Raw genomic sequence first — 20,594 nt, forward strand, 5'->3', positions numbered from 1 at the left:
GAGCATTCTTCTGTCTGATGAGTGGCTGTTATGTAGTGAAAGAAATCACTTGAACAGAAGTAATAATGCAGTTAAAAGCAAGTTTGGGGAAGTGAGAACAATGCTTAAAAGGCTTTTAATAATGTATGACAATATGACTTCTTTGATTAAATACTATTTCTTTAATCTGTGCTCTGATGGCTTTAATGTACTTTCCAGATATGAGTGATTTTTTTCAGAGACTAAATCTCAGCATTCTCTTGGTCGCTCATCCACAGCTTTTCTACTTTCCAGTCACAGATTTTTTACAGACATTCTGGGTAATTGTTATTTAGCTTTTTAGTTGATCCTGTGTTCATAGTAGGTAGTTTGTGATAAAGTTAAAAGCACTGTGTGTTTACTGCTGGCTTTGAGAATCAGGAGTACAGTCTCTTGTAACATCAGCATGAAACAAGTATAGGAAGAAATTCAGTTCTTGCAGTTATATGATTTTATTTCCTCCTGAATACCCTGTTGTGAGGTTCCAACTTGTTGCCTCCCAATCTGGTATTTGACTCTTCTTAAGAGACTGAAGATACGTTCAGTGTCTTGTCCAAATCTGAAATTTGCATTTCATTTAGTCATTTTACTTAAAGAAAATATTTGCTTGACTTACATATGCTTAATGTTCTTCCGCTTTGTAATAAAACAGCAGAAAGCAATCCATATTTGTTTTTAAGTTCTCAAGGAAGGTTCTCAGAAAGAAATAGCATTGTTGCCTGCTTTTTAAATGCCTGATAAGATCATCTGATACTATTGACCTTCTGAGCTTAAGAATGATTTATTTTACAGGAAACTTACAGTCCAACTCGGTATTTATCTCTGCTGTGTAGTTAGGTTCAGTTTTCTGTTTATGGTGCCTGAACTGCTAATATTGATCTCTGAATAGGGTGAGGGAATTGAAGGAGATGTATTCATGGAGCTGCTTTACCAAAAACTTAAGCTGTTTATTTATTACCTACTGAACAAGTTAGTTTTTGTCTTATTGTTATGTTTCACAGTTTCAAATCTTTAATGATTTTTGAAGGACTTATGTTTTGTTGTTGAATGGTTTTTACTTGTGATAACTCAGATTTTATTAGTTTGCATAATAATAACTGTGAAAATTTGAAATCAAATGTATTTTTGAGCATTAACAGTTTGAACTACTGTTGGTAGCCTCCCAGAAATGCCATAAGCCTAAATTTGAAGCAGGATTTCTTAATTTTCTTCTGATTTACATTTCCAGTGAAATGCAAGCTTTGGAACCAGTGTGTATAACCCTTGGAGATCAACAGACGTTATGGGCTTTGGATATCCATGGAAATCTGTGGTTCAGAACCGGTATAGTTTCAAAGAAACCCCAAGGAGATGACAACCATTGGTGGCAAGTAGGCATTTATTTATTTATTTTTATTTTTAAATTTTGCTTTCAGTTTAATCTTCTACCCAGGGTTTATTTGTTTTCTCCCAAGTTTCTAAGCATAAAATTTAATGAATCGTATAATAAAGAATAGCATTCTCATTCACCGTATTAAAACTTCAGGATGACTATGGCTGAAATCCCTTTTCATGTTACAGAAAAGGAGAAAACATATCCCATGGTCATCCAGAGCAGCCTCACGATAGCTTTCAAGAATACAAGAAATGATCTACCAAGTTGTATCAGTGTTACATATAGCTTGATGTCTTAACACGGACTGCTTTTCTTCTTGTGCTCTCAAGCACTTCCTTCCTTTCTAGGAGTACCCAGACCATTGTCATCCTAGGTGTCCACGATAAAACTTATGCAATTAGTCATTTAGACCTCCTCCTACCAGGTTTTTGCCACGTGATTTAAATTGCTACACTATGCAGATTTCTCTCTTCCTGTTGGTGAACTAGAATTCCACCTCTTAATTTGCACAGTTCAACATGTTTTTAGATGGAGAGAGAAGATGTTCAGTCATCCCAGATTAAAGGGCTTTCTTAAAATGCAGAATTTAAAGTGGATTGTTCGGGAGGAGGGGGTTGTGGTTTTTTTTATCAAGACTTATCATCAGAGTGTACCATATTTTTTTCTCTTCCAGTACTTCTAAACTTGTGATAGATTTCCTGTACATAAAACAAACTCCAAAAAATGGAATACTTGGTAATTTGCTGGGGTGTTCTGCCAATCACCACAAAGCTTAATTAGTCATCAATAACACGTTTTTTTTTTTTTCTTTTCCAGGTAAGCATCACTGATTATGTAGTGTTTGACCAGTGCAGCCTGTTCCAGACAATAATCCAGGCCACACATTCAGTGGCAACAGCAGCTCAAGCACCTGTAGAGAAAGTGGCTGACAAACTTCGAATGGCATTTTGGTCACAGCAGCTTCAGTGTCAGCCCAGCCTCCTTGGAGTTAATGGCAGTGGCGTCTGGATCTCTTCAGGCAAAAATGAATTCCATGTGGCAAAGGGAAACTTAATAGGTTGGTGTGATTTGCATCTAATATTTCCAAGTTAAGAAAACTAAATAGGAGAAAGTAACTAAACTGCAGTCTGATGATCACAAGAATAATCCATGGTGAGTCAGGGCAGCTTTAACAAAGTAACTCCACGTTTAAAAGCTGAATGATTCTTTAGCAGATAGTCTGAATACTTTCCCATCCAAAGGGAAACATTTTTCACAACAAATTCATTGTACACAAGTGGACTGTGCACAAGTTACTCCTTTTAGTACCTGTGTTTGTCTCTTCTCTTGTGCGAGAAGGCAATCTTATGCTACTGTTCCTGTTATATCTAGGCACAATGGATCATAGTTCAGGATCAGTGTGACTATACAAAACAGTAATGTAATGGTGTTACAGCAGTAATGGAGGAATTGCTTTAGTTTTCTAGATATATTTCCCCAAATCGCAAATTTTTTTTACAGTTCCCCATTTAGTGCATTTTTTTTAATAGATAAAGGTTAAGATTAGGCGTATACTGCTGTCTATATAAACTCATCATCCATTTGGTCTCCTGTTGAAGACCATTAATCTTCTCCTTTCCTGAATTCCCAATTCTATGTCATCGTGCACATAAGTGTATAGATATGTTGAGGGGATTTTCTTCCCAAGAACAGCTACTGAAAGATTGGTGCAGAAAATCGTGTCTAGGATTTGAATTCTAAAATAAAATTAACTTTCATACTAATGACTCTGTTCTTTCCTTTCAGGCACTTACTGGAATAATATTGTGCCTCGTGGTACTGCTTCAGCCACAAAGTGGGTTTTTGTGTTGGCTTCCACAGCTTCATCTAAAGAAGGTTAGTAAATCAAGAGTGCAGGCATATAATGTCTGACTTTATGAAATAGAGTGGAATTGATGGTGTAAGTAATTAAATATACTGAGTTACCTCAGGTTTTGGTTGCCTTTTTTGTATGCAGGGGTTTAAAATGTTTGAAGTAAGGTGGAAACACGTCTGTAAAACTAGCAGAGATAAGAAGTCGTATTGTTCTGACTTTGGTGCAGTGACATCCAACAGAGGATGGGTAGTCCTTTAGGAACTGTAACTTTCTAGCTTGCTGCAGCATGCATTGCCAGAATTTGTAATATGAAATCCTGGAGCATGCTTTGCTGCAGTGCCTGTACTAACCAACTACTTTTCCTGTCAGTGCAGTTATTACAACAGAGTTGCATGTTTTATTGGTAAAACTGTGACACTAATGTGAAGGAATTCTACTGTTGGGTAATGCAATTGCTAACAATTGCAAATAAATACACTAACTTTATTGGCAAAAATGTATGGTATAGAACTGGAAGGAAGGTATGCTGGTTTTTCGAAAGCAAGAACAAAAGAGTAAGAGGAAACAGTGCACTATTATATACGTCTTCTTCATAGTTTCTTCATGTGAGAAGATTTTTCAAGTGAGATCACTTGAAAATTACTTGATATTTAAGTGCCTAAATAAGTGCTTAGGATGCTTATTTGTACTTGAAAATCTTAGATTAAGATTTTTATTTTTGTCTTCAAATGTACAAATCATTTTCAGAGGAAGCATTAGCTTTCTTGGAGTAGATTAGGAATTATTTCAATAACAAAAATCTCCTTACCATAGGAAGCTTTTTGTGGCTGTGCCAAAGCAACAAGGATCTGTTTTGTGTCAGTGATCAGAGTCCTCAGTTTCGTCCTTCTACGGTGCAGCTGCCACCAGAGACTGAAATGGTGCAATACTCTGCCTGCCAGGATGCCATCTGGGGTTTGGATAGTCTTGGGCAGATATTTATCAGAACGCTTTCATCCAGCTGTCCAACAGGGATGCACTGGACAAAACTGGATCTCTCTCAACTAGGTAGGACATTTCCATGCTCAAGGCCCTATATTTTGTGGGTAAATGTGTTCTTAACAGTGACTAAAGCTTCACTGGGATCTTGGTAAGGAAAAACTATGCTGTAAGAGTTGCATCATTCGTAGGTGATACAGATAACGACACTCTTATGTTTGAGTTGATAGTGATCTCATGATTCAGCATAATGTCAAGAGTGTGCTACTGGTTAACTGCCCTTTTTATTTGGTTTGGAATAGGAGCAAGGTTGGCTGACTACATTTTGATCGTTAAAATATCCTCCCAGTCTGGCTCTTTGCATCAGAGTTAAGAGTAATCTGGCCACTTGCCAGCTTCACCGGTCATATTCTAGTTGGATTTATTTCTTTGGTAATCTGGCTGTTAGTATAAAGAGAAAAAAGTATTCTAACCTGCATTCGTATTGTAAAAGAAGGGGAGACTGTGTACTGGTATAAAATTAAACTGTTCTGTGTTTTTTCCATTTTTAATGGCAGTATTCATGATTGTCCCAATAAACAATTTTATCTCTTGTATACTTCACATAGAACTTTTCTAAAAGGATCTTTTAAAAAGGATTTATCTACCAGTCATAAAATACATTCTCCAGACCTGACGAATGGGTTCCAAATCACTAATTTTACCATAATTTAAGCAATACTCGATGCCTTTTGTCTCCACTGACCTTCTGAGTAGGTTTGTATGTACTGTCCTTCTCATCTTGCTCAGTAGAGATTGAAATTTTCCTCAAGATACCATTGCTTTTGAGCAGCTTAGATAAAAGGTGCAAAACTGAAATAATAGCTTCTTGATATTGTCCACAAAACTTAAAACATTCTTAAAGGCAATCAGTGCTGGCTGACTGTAATACCTGGTGTATTAACTTCAGCAGTTCTGGGGGTTCAGCCATCACATTGAGCTGTTCCTGATAGCTTCGTGGCACACTCTGGTGATACTGTAGAAATCTGGGGCCAGGAAATAATTCAGACACCCTGCCTAACTTAGCTCTGGGGGTTAATAATTAAGTACGAAGAAAGTTTCCTGTTTTGTTTTTTTTTTCATTTAATTGCATATGGTAGGTCACTGCTGCATAGCCTCAGTTGTAATCTCAGACTTATATTGTGCTAATGGAATTGAAATCCAGAGAATTATTGCTACTGTTCAAATGTATGTTTATTCTCACTCCTGAAACATTAGAACTGTAAATTGGAGAAAAACAGAGCAAGTTGCTGTAAAGTGAAATTGGAAATTCTCTGTGGAAACGATGATGTTGCCGTCAGTTACACTTAAATATTAGTATTCTGTTGGTAGTAGCTACCTCTTGCCTTTACGCTATGTACTGGGAGTACTATCTAGTAAATTACGTTGATTAGGGCTCCTCTATCAAGGTTTCTAAACGCAGTAGAATGACCTTTAGGCTTCAATTATAAACAACGTCTCGGAATTATGCTACTTTTTCCTAAACAGAGGATGAATGTGGTTAGCGCGACCTTCTCCTAATGTAAAAACAGTAAGTGGGAAGAGAGAGAAACCCCAAAACATTTACATAAGGACTGCGTTTTTGAATATCAAATTGTACTGTAGACGTAAATAAATCAGCTATGCCGAGTAGGTGATATGTGATTCCGTGTCTGAGTGCTGCGATGCTTGTTTGGATCAGAACACTTCAACAGCTGAGACATCATGTGGCAAAGCCGTTACTAGCAGTTGTACTTTGTTCCAAGGAATCATAGGGTTTTAAATAAAAACTTGACTTCACTGCTGAATGTCAAGCCTCAGCCTGCAGCAGGAAGTTGTACTGGATGCTCTTACCTGAAGCAATAGAAGTTTTTCTGTATAGTTTTGTATGATATGCCACTCCTTAATAGGAAGCCAGAAGATGAAAGGGAATTCTGGGGTGAGATACATTAATTCAAACTCCTTTGATTCAGAAAGTTAAATAACTTTGGTTGATGAGGAGATCCGTTCATGATTTCGGTTAACTAAAAGATAGAAGCTGTGTAGTCCTGTTGTTGCCTGTTCTTTCCCCCAGCAAGCCTTCCTGCAGAAATAAGTGCTTTAAACTCCTACTTATGGGATAAAATCGTACCCTCTCCTTGAGTAATGTACTTTACAGGGATTTGTTCCCAGATTCACATCACAAGCAGAAAACTGTTACCAAGAATGGGATATCCCAAGTGGTGCTGGCATGTTCAATCAACCAGCAAGGCCTATTTTTAGAGTCTTTAGTTTGGAGTGAGACCAGAGCATTCCTTCTGTAGTGTATCTGCGCTGATTGAGTCTCTCTTTCCGTAGAACATGTTTTCCATTACTTGGCATTGTGTTGTCCCCATGCTGGAAGGCAAAAAAAAAAAAAAAAAAATCAAATGTTACATATATTACATCACATGGCTATTTTGAAATGAATGTGAAAGAGTTCCAGCTGGCCCTTAGCTAGCAGTTCTGTCTTTACCAACTTTTAGTAATAAGACTGATGGGTGTGATTTGTTATGCAAAAATAAATTCTGAAACTTACTTATTTAGGAGCTTTATCTTCATTGTGCTGACTTGCATAGAGTTAAAATACTGCTGCACTTCTGACACAGATGTAATAAATAATAGATACGTACGTGGAATATAAACCCATTTGAAAATCAGCTCCTTTATTTACAAATGTGACACTGGTATGTTAACACTGAGATGTATAACCCGTATGCTCTTGTATTTTTTAAGTACTGGTAGCATTAGGAATGTTCATTGCTGAACGTATGACTAAATCAACACCATGAAAAATACATAGGCGTGGCCAGATACAGAGAGGGGTTCACATTAGGTCATGTGAAAGTTTGTCTAGACACTGATAACATTTATTACAGAACTTTTCCCCTGCTTGAATTTATTTTAATAGCATATTCTTGGTGTGCTTCAGAAGTAACAGTATGCTGTTTGATATTTGTTTTTAAATCTAAGAGAAAAATACCTCACATATACTACCTGTTGGTTTTATTCATTATATGCAGTAATAATGAAAGTGCTCATTATTAACTGAATGTAAAGGAAAAATGCCAGGTTACTAATAGTCTCTTTATTGTTAGGAGCTGTGAAGCTGATCAGCTTGGCCTGTGGAAATCAGCATGTTTGGGCGTGTGACACCAGTGGCGGGGTTTATTTCCGTGTAGGAACCCAACCTCTTAACCCGAGTTTGATGCTTCCTGCATGGATAATGATTGAGCCACCTATACAGGTAAAATCTCGATTTTAATTCCTTGTAACACAATAGTTTAGCTCTATGCCTTTGAAAAGGAATAATTTAACACTTAAAGAAAACAATAGGGCCAGATTTTAAATGTGTATCTTAAACCTTTGTCCCACCTGTTCAGTTTCAACATTTACTGATCTTCACAAAAAAAAAATCAACCCCGCAATCAGAGTCAGTACAACGTGCTCTGAATATGCTGCATTATCACAAATACATCTAATCCTTACAAGTAACTTTTTTTTTCCCAAAAGTGGGATTTTTTTCTTTTTCAATCCTTAGCCAAAAATTGCTCTACTAGTAACACAGCAGCTTTATAAGCATGTAGTAGAATGCAGCCTTGGAGTGTATATTGAATACCTTCTTGTATGCTAGCCAAGAGGCTAGACTGGAAAGCAGCCCTAAGCAGAGGGTATGGGGAGGCTTGGCTCACGGCGTAGTGCCTCCTGCCTCTTCTTTATTCTCACCCTTGCGAGTCTGGGATGCTTGCATGGGTGCTGTGCCTGGATCTAGGGACTTTCCTTATCATCCAGCGGTTAGAACAGTTGAGTACAGCTGCAGATCTCCTCCCTTGTTCCCAGAACAGGCAAATTAGGTATCCTTTCTACCTGCCAGCTGGGAGGATCAGAGTGGAAAGAATCCTCCTAAAGTATCCTAGGACTGTATTTTCTGAATACAGAGAATGGACAAAATATGTTTCTCCAGTGTCTGTTTTCTTGTTTAATCTCTTCTTAAACCTCAGTGCTGCTCAAATACTTAGCAAGTTAAGCTGTGAAATGGGTGTAATTCTGTATCATGGTTCGGGACTGCTGTAACAGAGTTGACCTCTGAGTACCGATTTCATTCTTTGCTCCTTGGCACAAAATCAGCTGAATTGTCTGCTGATCTAGCATAGTAGCACTGGATGTGTTTGCATATTCGATTTACATTTTATAGTGTTACAGAATTTCTTCTAAAGATTTTGAAATATGTGGTACTTTTAAAAGGTCACACTAAGACATAAAAGTAAATCTCTGGCAGTGCAGTTGCAATAGGTTGTTTTTTTTACATCATTCTCTTTGGCTGCTAGGAGATAAGCAGAACTAAGTTACTTCTTGAATCTTGGGGTGTAGCAGCAAAGAAGGCCAGGGAAACGAAACTGCAGATTTGCATCTCATCAGTTAGCGCAGCACTGGTTAGACTAGTCCGTCTGTGCTGGGAATTTGTCAATCAGACCTAGAGATACGATACCTTGTTTTGCTGAATGACAGAACAGACTGATAAGTATTAAATTACACGAGTGGTACAACGAAGGGATAGGTTTAACTGCTGGAGAATGGATATTTATGTTATGTGCTTGTTACGAGGGTGCAGGGCAGCAGGAGGAGGAGGGTAAGCATAGTATCCTTAAAAGGGGGGGAAACATATTCCACTTAATTGAGTTGCAGAGGCAGAGGTTTAAACTTGTGCAGTATCTTCTTAGCAGAGATTTGTTTATCCAGGAAAGTAACTTCAAAACCTTAGGATGGTGAATACTATTTTGTCTGTACTGACTGCATTCTCTAATCCTCTGTAGAAGCTGATTAAACTGCTCAATACAAAGGTGTTTACAGGAAGGTGGGATTTGCTTTGGCTTTAGCAGTGACTTCCTTATGGAGAAAACCTTTAACTGGAAAAGGTTGAAAATCAGGTTATTTCTTTCAGCTTACTGAGGAAGATGGGCAGTCATTTTGGATGTTGCCTTCCAAAATGATAACCTTCTGCAACCCAGAGCACTGTCATTCTCTTTCTGTTATCTCGCCAGTTCCTGACATCGCAAACTCTAACGAGTCAATATGAAAGGGCAAATATTCAAACATTGCTTGCAGAGATGAAAACTTGTGGATTACATGCTTGTTTTGAGACAATTCCAGCACGTAGAAACAAATCATTAAAGTACTGAGGGAGCAACCATCCATGCTTTTACAAAGGCTATCTGCAAAATAAGAGGACGTGAACTTGAAAATTATCTCCAAATACTAGCTCAGTGTTTGGATAACATATACGACAAGCGATGACTGAGAAGTGGACTGTTCAGTGAAGAATGTTTGCTTCTTAGTAGCTGCTATCTGTTCCTTAATTGACTTTGACATAATTCATGCTGCATCGCTTTATCTTCACAACAGCAGAAGGATTGTAAGAAGTATTTGTGAGCAGTTCAGTCATTTTCTGCTTGAAGAAGGAAATGAAAATTGCCTTTCATTTGCTTTAAGTACAGGAGCTTTCTCAAATAACATAATTTAAAACCGACTGCGGATATTTCATTCCCTAGTAAATGTCAGAGCCAATACAACTTGCCATATCCCAGATCTCATGACTCGTGAGGAGCTATAGGCTCTGCTTGTAGAGTGTCACCTCTTGTTCGAGGAGTGCTGTAATTGCACGGCATCTACCAGTGCACAGCTTCACAAAGGTATTCAGGGTCAATAGCTCTGTTTAGATTTTATGCTAAAACCAGTGAATATAATTTCAGTTCAGTCTTTGCTCTGTGATTCTCTATGGCTTTTTCAAAATCTGGACTGAAGCTGTTCTCACTTTTTTGCTCCCTTCATAAATCCTGAGTGCAGTATCTCTTGAGGAGAAACAGCATTTTGTGTTCTCTGCTCTCTGTCTTCTGAAGTCATGGATGAGAGAAAGAAATGATTGATAATGCTACAATATCATGAACAGTAGTAGTTATATAGTCTAATAGTCTTCTGTGCTTCATCCGTTCTGTTCTGTGGTTTAAATGTCAAAATTATGTAGTTAAGCTGCTTTTCAGAAGCAGCTTTAAAGGCATTGACAAAGCTGATCAAAACTCCTTGATGAAATGGTTTCAGCCCAGGAAATTGAAAGTGTTTTTCATTCCACTCTTAATATTCGGTATAAAACTATTGTCTGCATTAATTTCAAATGTAATTACACTTAGTAATAAATGTAATAATATAAATATATGATACATAAATAATAAATAAATGTCATACATTTTGGTTTATGTTAACGTTTAGTTACATAAAAACATAGTAACATATACATAATTAAGTACAAAGAATGAGCAAGCAGTATAAATATTAATGTAGGTATTATGGAGCATGTGTGTATCTGGGTGCGTGTGTATTTATAGAATGTAATGCTTTTTAAATTTGTCACCTAAAGAAACAATGAAAAACCAAAGACAAAATTAATACAGTCAGTAAGACCAACTTGGGTTATTGTAGAGTACAAATTGATTAGAAGTTACTTTCACCTGAAACACTGTTTTGAAAGAGCTCTAAAAGTTGAAGGTCTGTTTCAAAGTAATTCTTTCTACCTTTTGGCTTTGATTTTGGGCACATACTGAAAAAGGTGCAGAAGCAGAATCTGATTTTGATAAATGCTTGCTTCTTATGAGTACTGCTTAACATGAAAATGATCTTAAGAACAAAACATTTAAAATTTACATGAAGGGCTCTGTTAGATAACTAGAGCTTTTATTTAAGAGAACAAATGGATACAAAGATGAGGACAAATATTTGTAATGAGTTGCAGTCATCTGTTGCTTGTAAACAATCAATATTAGTCTAAAAATAAACATTTTATTAATTGCAGTTTGCTTAATTACTACTCTGTGCTCCTTTGTAAGCGAAATTTCATAGAGAATGGAATTGTAAAAGCTCCTTTATTAAATCAAGAAGTTTATTTAACCATCTGTCCAAATGGTGGAAAGGAAGTTATTTAAAAAGACGTTCACTGTTTGACTGCTGCATAAAGCTTTTCTTCATTCTTTGTAGTTCCCAGGGTCAGCAGAAGAGTGCTGCTTAACTTAGTTTCCCATAGAATTAATTCTTGCAATGTAGACATTTCAAGTTAGGGAATCTTCTGATTTATTACTGTTCCCATAAGCAGCCTACTAATCGTCTTTTTTATTTTGAGCTTGATATCACAACTGAGAGAAGGTAGCCCCCCCAGATCGATAAGAATTCTATCTTTTCTAGACACACACTCGACAAGATCAAAACTAAATTATAGGTTGTTTGCGCTTTCACTGTTATTCAAAAATTCTTAAAAACTCAGGAGCAGCTGTTAGTTAAAAATGGCATTTGAAATTTATGGGATTTCTCTGACATTGTGTGTGTACAAAAGAGTGTACACTGGATTTCATTTCTTTTTGATACCTTCATTTTTCTTAATCTATGTCCGGCATAAGGAGGGTGATTATGCCTTGCAAATGTCAGTTAGAAATGATTGTCAGATCTTTGTTTCCTTTCCTATCTTTGAGCTCTGCTTACCATACAGAACACACCGTGCTAATCTGGAGACTTTCTTACCCTGCTTTGCATTTGCGTTTTTCAGTGAGGTTCCTATTAAGGCCAGTTCTCTGTTAAGTGGTGCTTCACAGGAGGAAGTGATGAGCACAACTTTTTTTGATAGATGCCAAAATCAAAGCTGAGCTGTAGTAGGGGTTCTTTTGAAACAATTATGTAAGGACTGGATATCTGGAGGGTGAGAGATTTTTCTGCTGGGAATGCTCTTATCATTTTTACATCGGAATCATCCACGTTACTGTTGCAAATAATTGCTGTGGAAAACTGTTATTTCTGGTCCGTAATCCACGTGACTGTTCTTCCAGATTGTTTTTGCTAGCACAGAATAGCTTGCTCTACTTTACTGTTGTGTAGATGTCTTTGTGTACTGCTGAGAATTCTACTTTGGTATGGTGCTAAGAAGAGATGTACAGGAACTACCTTTCATTAGATCAATTATATTTAGATTGAGAGGTAAAACACACATTAAACCTTCTGGTTGCCTATAGACAAGACTGGTCTGCTGTTCCACATATGTTTACTCACCTAAAGCCTCCTGAAGACTTTAGTAGTCCTCCAGGAAAATCCTCTCCCCACTGTTTTCAAGAAGATGTAAAGGAAAGCTGCATTTGGCAGCAGTCACACTAGCTGTATTGAGACGGGTTGCAAATAAGCATATGGGATCAAAGCTCCTGCTGCTGAGTGTTTTGCTTAGCTTATTCAGAATGCCACACTATTTAACTTCAGATATATACTATTCTTCATAGACATGCATTTTTCTTAGAGGTTACAGAAAGCCATACTTCAGACACTCGAAAAAGTGCACCTTCAGCATTTTTACTAAAGTTGTTTCATGTCCATTGCTCAGTGCTTACTGTCTTCCCTTTTTATTGCAAATTCGGAGCAACTGTTGTCCCTGTATTTCACTGCGTCTTACTGCTTTGGAGTTTTAGCCTTCTGGTATTTGTTTTAAGGCGCTGCTATCATCACGTTCAGAAAAGTGCACGTGTAGCCTGTCACATTCGATAGCAATTGTTATCAGCACCAGAAGCCTCGGTTCACAAAAAGGATACACAAAATGAGATGCATTCAGAAAACCGAGCAGATGATTTTTCCAAATCTTTCTGAAATAAGATCTTAAGTTGCTTTTTGGTAAGACTTTACTAATATTGAAAATAGAAACAGTGGGAAGGAGAAGCTTTCATTTTCCTGCTTTCAGTTGTTCGATACTACTAACAGCCTCAAATCTGAGCTCTTCCAGTCTCCCTGTATTTCTGTTAGCTAATGCTGTAATGCTTTGCACTATTATTAATCATATTATTTTCATTGCCTGTAAGGAGCAGCTGTTGTACTAAATATTTCGAAAGTATGTTATGGACCTGTTAGGGCTTTAGTGTGTTGAATAGTTGCATGGGTTTGGTGTGACCTTTTCTAGGAATTGATGCCATATGTTATAGTCTCCTGCATATTTCTGTGAGAAAAATACTTGGAATAAGAAACTAGAAGTTAACAAAGGTCAAGAAAACAGACTCTCCATGCCTTTTTGCCCTTTCTTCTTGGTTGCACCAGCCATTAACTGGAGGTATGGAAGTAAGACTCCGGTCTGTTTACTCACTAAAGACTAAAGGTGGGAAAAGAGTCACGCTGAGTATTGTAAGGCTTCTGAGGAAAATAATGCTCCAGTTTTCCAGTCAGTAAATAATCTCTGACAATTCTGTGGCGGCATTGCTGAAAAACATGTGGCTTCCAGGAAGACTAAACATAGATTCCTAATCTTTCCTGCTCTTGTATACTGCCTTGAACTTTTCTACAGAGAAAAAAAGAGGTAATTAATTTAGCAATCTGTTCTCCTTGAAGACTGAATGCAAACCATTCTGTTCAGTACTGCTCTCGTGTTGCACGTTCTTTCTTGATATCTAGTGGTTATTAAACACTTCACCGTCTTTCAAATGGAGCTCTGAAAATAACATGCAGTAGTCAGGTTTACATTACAGAATCTCTCTAAGTTGTATGCTTTCTCTGTCATGCTACTTTATAAGGTCTGGATGTCTGTTAGCCATCAGTATATCATGTTAGCCTTATCTACAGGTAGTGCTTGATAGTGTGGGAAATATCTCAGATGTGATTCTCTTTCAGCCTGGCCTGGAACATCTGAAGGTATTTTTGTCTTTTGAATGCGAGTAGAACATCCATGCTGCTTGTAGCCACTGAACCATTATTTTAAAAATAAAAGAAGGGGGAAAGGGGACTTGAACAGGCTGAGAGTATTATGTTTAGTCTTTCTCATCCTGGGTATTTGCAGCAGAAAAGAGATAGTGGAGGTGCTGATACGTAGACTGTAATTCTGAAAAGTGACTTGGAACATGTTCTGATGCCTATTTTGTGTTGCATGCATTTTTGGTCTTTTCTCCTTGACAAGGAACTGTTTTGGGTTCATCTGTGACTGAAGCAACTACAGTAAGACAAAACTTCTGAGTAGTAGTTCAGGAGTGAAGAGTGCATTAGTTTTTATTTTAGATTTTATTTGATTCCATTGTTTAAACAAAGGGCTTGCACTGAAGTTCTCTCTGTGGTCTGCAGAAGGAATGGAACTGGTTTGCATTATGAGGTTGATGGACAACTTTATAACTTAAATATATTTAGTATAGTGCTGTTTCTTGATGTTATTTAACAGTTTATCAGTTAGTGCTTCCTTCAAGTTTATTTCATTTTCTCAGCATTGTTTTGTCATCAGACACTTGAGTGCTAGCAGACTATTTTTCATTGTTCTGATTTAAAGTGGACAGTTAGGATATTTGCAGCCCTTAACATGCAACTTTAAATACTGAAAAGTAAATAGTTGGCTTGTGTTGCAGTACATGCTGTACTGGGACATCTTTGTTAGCAAAAGGTGGAGAGAGAATGAGGATCTTGTAACTAAGGTGCAAGACCAGAGGACAGGAGCATATGGGTTCGGTTCTTGGCTGAAACATTCTCCTGAGATTTTGAGTTTAGAAATTTTTGGTACGGTAAGTAAAAGGAAGAGAACGTTCCACCTCTTTTGTCAGACAACACTGAATTTCTTAACACTTCAGAACAAGTTAGTCCCTCCTAGTGATAAGCGTCATGGATAACCTATAAACAGAGTTTGGTATGTCAGTGAAGAAGGCTGGCAGACTGGCATTACTCTAAAATTCTAAACTCTTCAGTAAGTTACAATTGTAATGTGTTTAACAAAGTATATAAATCTCACGAATGCTGTTGGAAGTTAAACCAGTTGAGAAAAGTCTACTCTGAAGTAATTTATTAATTCCCATGATCTTTGTGGGTCCCTTCCAACTCAGGATATTCTATGGTTATTTCAAGTTTAAAAAATAAATAAATTGGTTTTATCCTACTATGATAGCGATGAGAACATCTTTTCTGTTGTAGATGACTCTTTTCTGGGTAGCCATCTGAAGTGTTCAACACCTCTAAGAATTGCCTGGCCCTGTTTCCCAGAGCTACTGGGTATCACCACATCACTAGCTGTCCTGCCAGTCATGCCCTTTACTGCCTGCAGCACATCAGAAAGCTGCAGTGGAATAGGGACTTCTCTCCTAAGAGCATTGGATGCTGCCGTCGGTGTCTTGCCTGGATCTTTTATCATGGCAGTGAGTAGATTGTTCCCTTGATGCAAGTTTGTCAAAAAAAAACTAAGTAGCTTGAGAAAGGAAAAGAAACCAAAAGCAGAATACCCAGAGAAGTAGGAAAACTCAAAAAGAAAATGGGAGTTTACTTAAAGAAAGCCAAAGAATGACAAAAAATTTTTGTCCAAGCTTGTAGATTTACTTAGAACTACATAAATTCCATTTGTTTCTTAGGTATGTCAGTGCTGCAGAGTTGAGTAGAAGTAATTAGTTTGATTATACTTAAGCCTGCAGTAGAAGCAGAAGCTGTCTAGCTGTCTGTCGTGCATCTCCTTTCATGCGACCCCTTTGGGATATTTTGCTTGCTTTACTTAGCTTTCAGTATCTATGATTCTGTAGTGGTGCATAGGCTTGGATGGTAGGTATAAGCACTCAGTCCTTCTGGATGAAAATATTCCTCCAGTTATTTCTAAGGGAATTCTTTAGGCAAATGATAGAGGAAGAGAGGAATGGTATCCTGATACAGAAGGGTGGAGAGCAAGGGGCACAGATCCCAATAGATCAGTACCAGGGGTTGCACCAGGCTGCTCTTCACAGTTTGTGTACAGTAACTCTGTCTGCACAAGTTGTTAATAATTGCACAGCTCCCTTGAAAGCAGGGACCACAAGAGCAGAAATAGAGAGAGGGATGGGATGAAGCTGGAATCAGCACTTTGGTGAGCCACACTGCATGGCAGCAGTGTGGGGAGATGAGCAGGCTGAAGTAGGAAGGAGTCAGAACCAAAGTAATCATAGAAAGAGACAAATAAGGAAGGACAGAGAAAAAGACAAACGGGAGCAGGTATGAGGTTGACTGCAGATGTAGATGCAGCAAGACAGGGATGTATTACATGAGTTGTTTTGTTTTTTTTTTCTTTCCCTTTCCTTGGTGACAGCATATGGGAGATGGGGGGAGGGTTGGCGATGGTGTTGGAGGCTGGCTTTTGTTTGCTTTTTGCTGTTTTTTTTTTTTTGCAATCCAGTAGTTTATTTGTAAAATGACAGAATAACAACTTGAAAGTAACTAGATACTTGTATGTATTCGATGCTGTTCAAAACAAATAGCATCTTCCTGTAAGTGTTCAACTTGCAGCCTTTGTCAGTTTACTGTGAGCAGAGGTGCAAACACTTCTTTAAGTCTCTACCAGCTCCATGCCTGATGAGAGCACAGTCACGAGAAGGCAGTCCATCAAAGGCCATGCAACCTAAATAGACAAGATTGCTTTGGAGTTGCAAGTCAAACTCGGTTATAACTGGATCAGACCCGTGTTAGCAGCACGATTTCAAAAGCAAAAACAAAGCAGGTAGCTGTTATGTACACAGAAGGCCCATCTGGCATTGGGTTGTGTGCTCATATACACATGGAGATGATGATTCTGTATTCCTCTTTGTGTGTTTATACACGCAGAGAGCTGCTTGCTCTTAGATTTGTCGCACAGGATCTTGAGCTTATGCCTGTGAGGTTATTGCAAGAAATGCAGTGCTTCTGTCAGATGATGACATATTTCAGGGCATCTTACTGTCTTCTTTGGTGGAACTTCTGTTTAGCTGATGGGGAGAAAAATCCTTTTCTTCTTCTTATCTCCTTTTTTTATTTAAGTGTGTGGCTTTCCCTTCTCTACTCACCACCAAAAGGATATTTGCATTCACTAAACCTGTTGGCAGATATATTTAGCTACAAAATCATCATTGTGGTTATGTCTGTAAAATTCTGTGGTCAATGAAACTGATTTTTTGCCAGTAGATATGACAAATCTCCATTGGAGCAAATAGAATAAGGGAGAATGAGAAGAGTATGTAACTTGGGCTTGCCAATAGATAATGGTGCGGATAGTGTGGCTGCTCCGGTGCTGCAGTGGATTCCACAGTCGTATTCCTATAAAATGAAATACGAGGAAGAAGGGAGATCACTGTATCATTGCTAAAATGAAACATTCAGACCTTAGAGATGTACAGGTTATATATATTTAGGAATACAGGAGAGCTTTAGTTATGTTTAGGAAACTTCTGGGAAGGTAATAGGAAAACATAATTCTTTCTACATTTTGGTGGAAGAGTTCTCTCTTTAGCAAGGGAGTTGGAACCTGATGATCCTTGAGGTCCCTTTCAACCCAAGCCATTCTATAATTCTCTGACTTGGAATTGACACTGTACATGATTGGGATAAGCGTTTGAGCAAATACTGATATTATTAGGCTCAGGTGCTGAACGCTAAATAGAAGTATCTTTATCGTTAACTTCCTCTGAGCATTCACTCGTTCCCTTTCTATTTAGGAAGAGATTTTTTAAAAACTTTGAAAACTTGGTTGTTTGGACGATGTCAAATAAAAAGTCAAATTTCTTCATATCTTTAGTCTATGGTGAATACTTTAGAATTTTTGTATACTTCTGTGAGGAGCAAGCGTCTATATTCTGAGATACAGCTGTCCAAAATTTACATACTGCTCTTGAATTTTGTAGCCGGTAGGAATCAACTTGGTCAGCATTCATTCAAGTCCAAATGATCAGATGTTGTGGGCCATTGACAGCAAGTGGAATGTCCATGTACGAGTGGGAATTACGGAGGAAATGCCTGTAGGCACCGACTGGGAACATGTACCAGGTAAAAAAAGAAAAAAAAACAAACAAACAAACAAACAAAAAAAAAACATCCTAAGGCATGAATTCCTTGTGCTTTCTGCTGTTTTCTCACTGTGATTTTTTTTTCCATGTTGCGCTTTAAGTTTGGTAGCAGTGTATAAATCAGATCTGTTTCTCAGCAATCAAGTATGTTTATTTATAGAATAGGAGAGCACCGTGGTTTGGGAAGTTCTGCATTGAAAAGTCATACAGCATGGAGTTCCATCTGGATGTGGCTAACAGAAACTTAATGCTATTTTGCACATCTTTCTATTAATCCTGTGTGCTGGATGCATTCTGGTTTAAGTAATTATATTTTTGCCTTACCTTTAAGTAAAATTAAGTTTTTGTTGCTTCTTTCTAAATAACCATTTAGTGATGCTGTCTGCTTTTTAAAGATATTTCACTACAGAAACACATGGCATTTCAGTTGCAGAGAACCTGCTTTATTGTGAAGAGGAATGAAAAAAAAAAATAATGTCCACAATGTGTATGATGTTAACTATTTTTAGGCAAACTTACATTAAAACGGTCAGATTTCACCATCTGGTAGTAAAATACAGTGGAGGTTCCAGAAATAGGTTTGTAAAGACTGTCTGGTTGTTGCTTGTGGCTATGGCCGCAGAGCAAAGTGTATCCACAGTGTGATATCATTATGGTCAATAGATGCAGTGTCTACAAAGTCTGCAGTTGAAAGGCCTTTTTGTTTATAAGTGCTCTGTGTACTGCAAGTGGCCTTCATTCTTATGTTCTGTTTATGCAGGGCCAGAAGCTGAGATGCTATTTGAACCTTCTTGGTTCAACTCTCCTAAAGTTAGCGTGAGGAAAAATGCAGCCCTAAATTGTCATCTTGCCAATCCTTTCTTAGAAAGCCTCTGGGAAATCTAGTTATTTCTTTGTGCCTTTTATAATGGAAAGCTCTTTTCTCTTATTAATATAGGAATATATAAAAATATTACAGTCTTGCTGTCTTACTAAACTTTTCTGTGAGTATGTGTAGTATAGAAGAAAGCCTGTGATTATTGCCTTTTCATGCCTGATTATCTTTAGGTTTGCAGGCGTGTGAGCTGGCTATAAGTACAAGGACCGTTTGGGCGCGCTGTCCAAACGGAGATGTAGCTCGTCGGTATGGTATTACTGACAAGAATCCAGCAGGAGACTACTGGAAGAAGATTCCTGGAAATGTCTCACATCTAACAGGCAAGTTGGTTCTGTGTGATAATTCCAAAACATGGTCATGTCTGCTTTGACTTCTGCCTGATAGTGCTCAAGCTGACCGTAAGAAGGGAGAGCTTCATGGCCTGGCAGTTTCACTAAGGTGCTTTTATCGCATTAGTAAAAACCTTCTCTAAGTACAATTAGAAAAAAATAAATCCAAATGTTATTTATTTAATGTTTATAATTGGACCCTGCTTTAATTAAAGATGGTTTATTTATGCTTTGCAGTGACCCCTCTGGATGAGCTGTGGGCGATCAGTACTTCGGGATCCCTTCTCCAGCGCCTCACTAAGACCTTTAGCCATTCCCATAACCAGCAGAAAAATGATACTTCTGTTCTGCTTCATCCTGATGATTTTGAAGATGAATGGGAAGTGATATGAAGTCCCTCAAGCTTATGAAGCAGTGAAAAAAAGTAGAAGGGCATATAGAACTTCTGTAATGTATGTACAGAATGTTGGATGTAAAAGCCACTCATATTGGACTTTGTGATATTAGCACTTTCGTATTAAAATACTGACCTGTTAAATAGCTCCTAAGCTGTGAGTTCTGATGTTTGTTCCAGTCTCTCTTGGGAGACTCTTTAGATGTGGCATACTGCAGTTGTTATACTGTACTACTGTAGCAGCTCCTTTGGAAACATAACTCTTTAACTTTATTGATTAGCAACGCAAGTGACTATTTCACAATAGCATGCACACTAATACATGTGTACTTATTTTGAGAAGAAATTCTGTTGCATTAAATATTTCTCTACATCAGAAACATAAATATTTCTCAATTTCTTCTATGTGGACTCCAAACTGATGGAAATGCTCTTCAACTATTGTATATGTTTAGAACGATTTTTTCCCTTGCAGCATGGAAGAAAATAAAGTATTTCTTGGAGAGATCTCAGAACGTCCTGATTCCACAGCACTGGTGTTGAAACGAGCTTAGTTCGGTCCATTTCCATATAAATATCTGCAAGGCTATACTAATATTCAATGTCCAGAAATCTTGTTTCTAGCATGAGAAGTTTGGATTGCACATAATATCAGGGGGACTTTTGTCCATTTCACACAGCCATCAGGGAGCTGACAATTTTTGAGGGGTAAGTCCCGCTTTGGAAAAGAAGGAAGTTGCATGTTGGGTTTGTAGTACAAAGTAGGAATGTACGAAGCAGCTTTCATGACACCCATTGTGCTACATTTGTGCCTCCAGCCAGTGCTTTAACCTTTGGACTCAAATTGTTTTGAGTACCAAACACAGATGTATTAAAAGTAAAATGGTAATTGACAGAATTACCTGTATATCCCGTTAAAATTGT

The 20,594-nt window shown here is 37.8% G+C and overlaps 1 protein-coding gene across 3 annotated transcripts in view; it reads left to right on the plus strand.

The window, feature by feature from the left end:
* The window catches only part of TECPR2 (tectonin beta-propeller repeat containing 2), a 38,672-nt gene extending 18,494 nt beyond the window's left edge, over positions 1 to 20,178 (plus strand). For all 3 annotated transcript variants that reach the window (XM_021401214.1, XM_021401215.1, XM_021401216.1), the window contains 8 exons: positions 1,247 to 1,388; positions 2,210 to 2,450; positions 3,179 to 3,268; positions 4,062 to 4,295; positions 7,361 to 7,509; positions 17,909 to 18,050; positions 19,118 to 19,267; positions 19,514 to 20,178. In XM_021401214.1, the coding sequence (XP_021256889.1) occupies positions 1,247 to 1,388; positions 2,210 to 2,450; positions 3,179 to 3,268; positions 4,062 to 4,295; positions 7,361 to 7,509; positions 17,909 to 18,050; positions 19,118 to 19,267; positions 19,514 to 19,668 (1,303 nt within the window). In that variant the 3' untranslated portion in view covers positions 19,669 to 20,178. The remainder of the gene's footprint in view (positions 1 to 1,246; positions 1,389 to 2,209; positions 2,451 to 3,178; positions 3,269 to 4,061; positions 4,296 to 7,360; positions 7,510 to 17,908; positions 18,051 to 19,117; positions 19,268 to 19,513) is intronic.

This window comes from Numida meleagris, chromosome 6, assembly GCF_002078875.1.
Source record: "Numida meleagris isolate 19003 breed g44 Domestic line chromosome 6, NumMel1.0, whole genome shotgun sequence".
Classification (NCBI taxonomy): Eukaryota; Metazoa; Chordata; class Aves; order Galliformes; family Numididae; genus Numida; species Numida meleagris.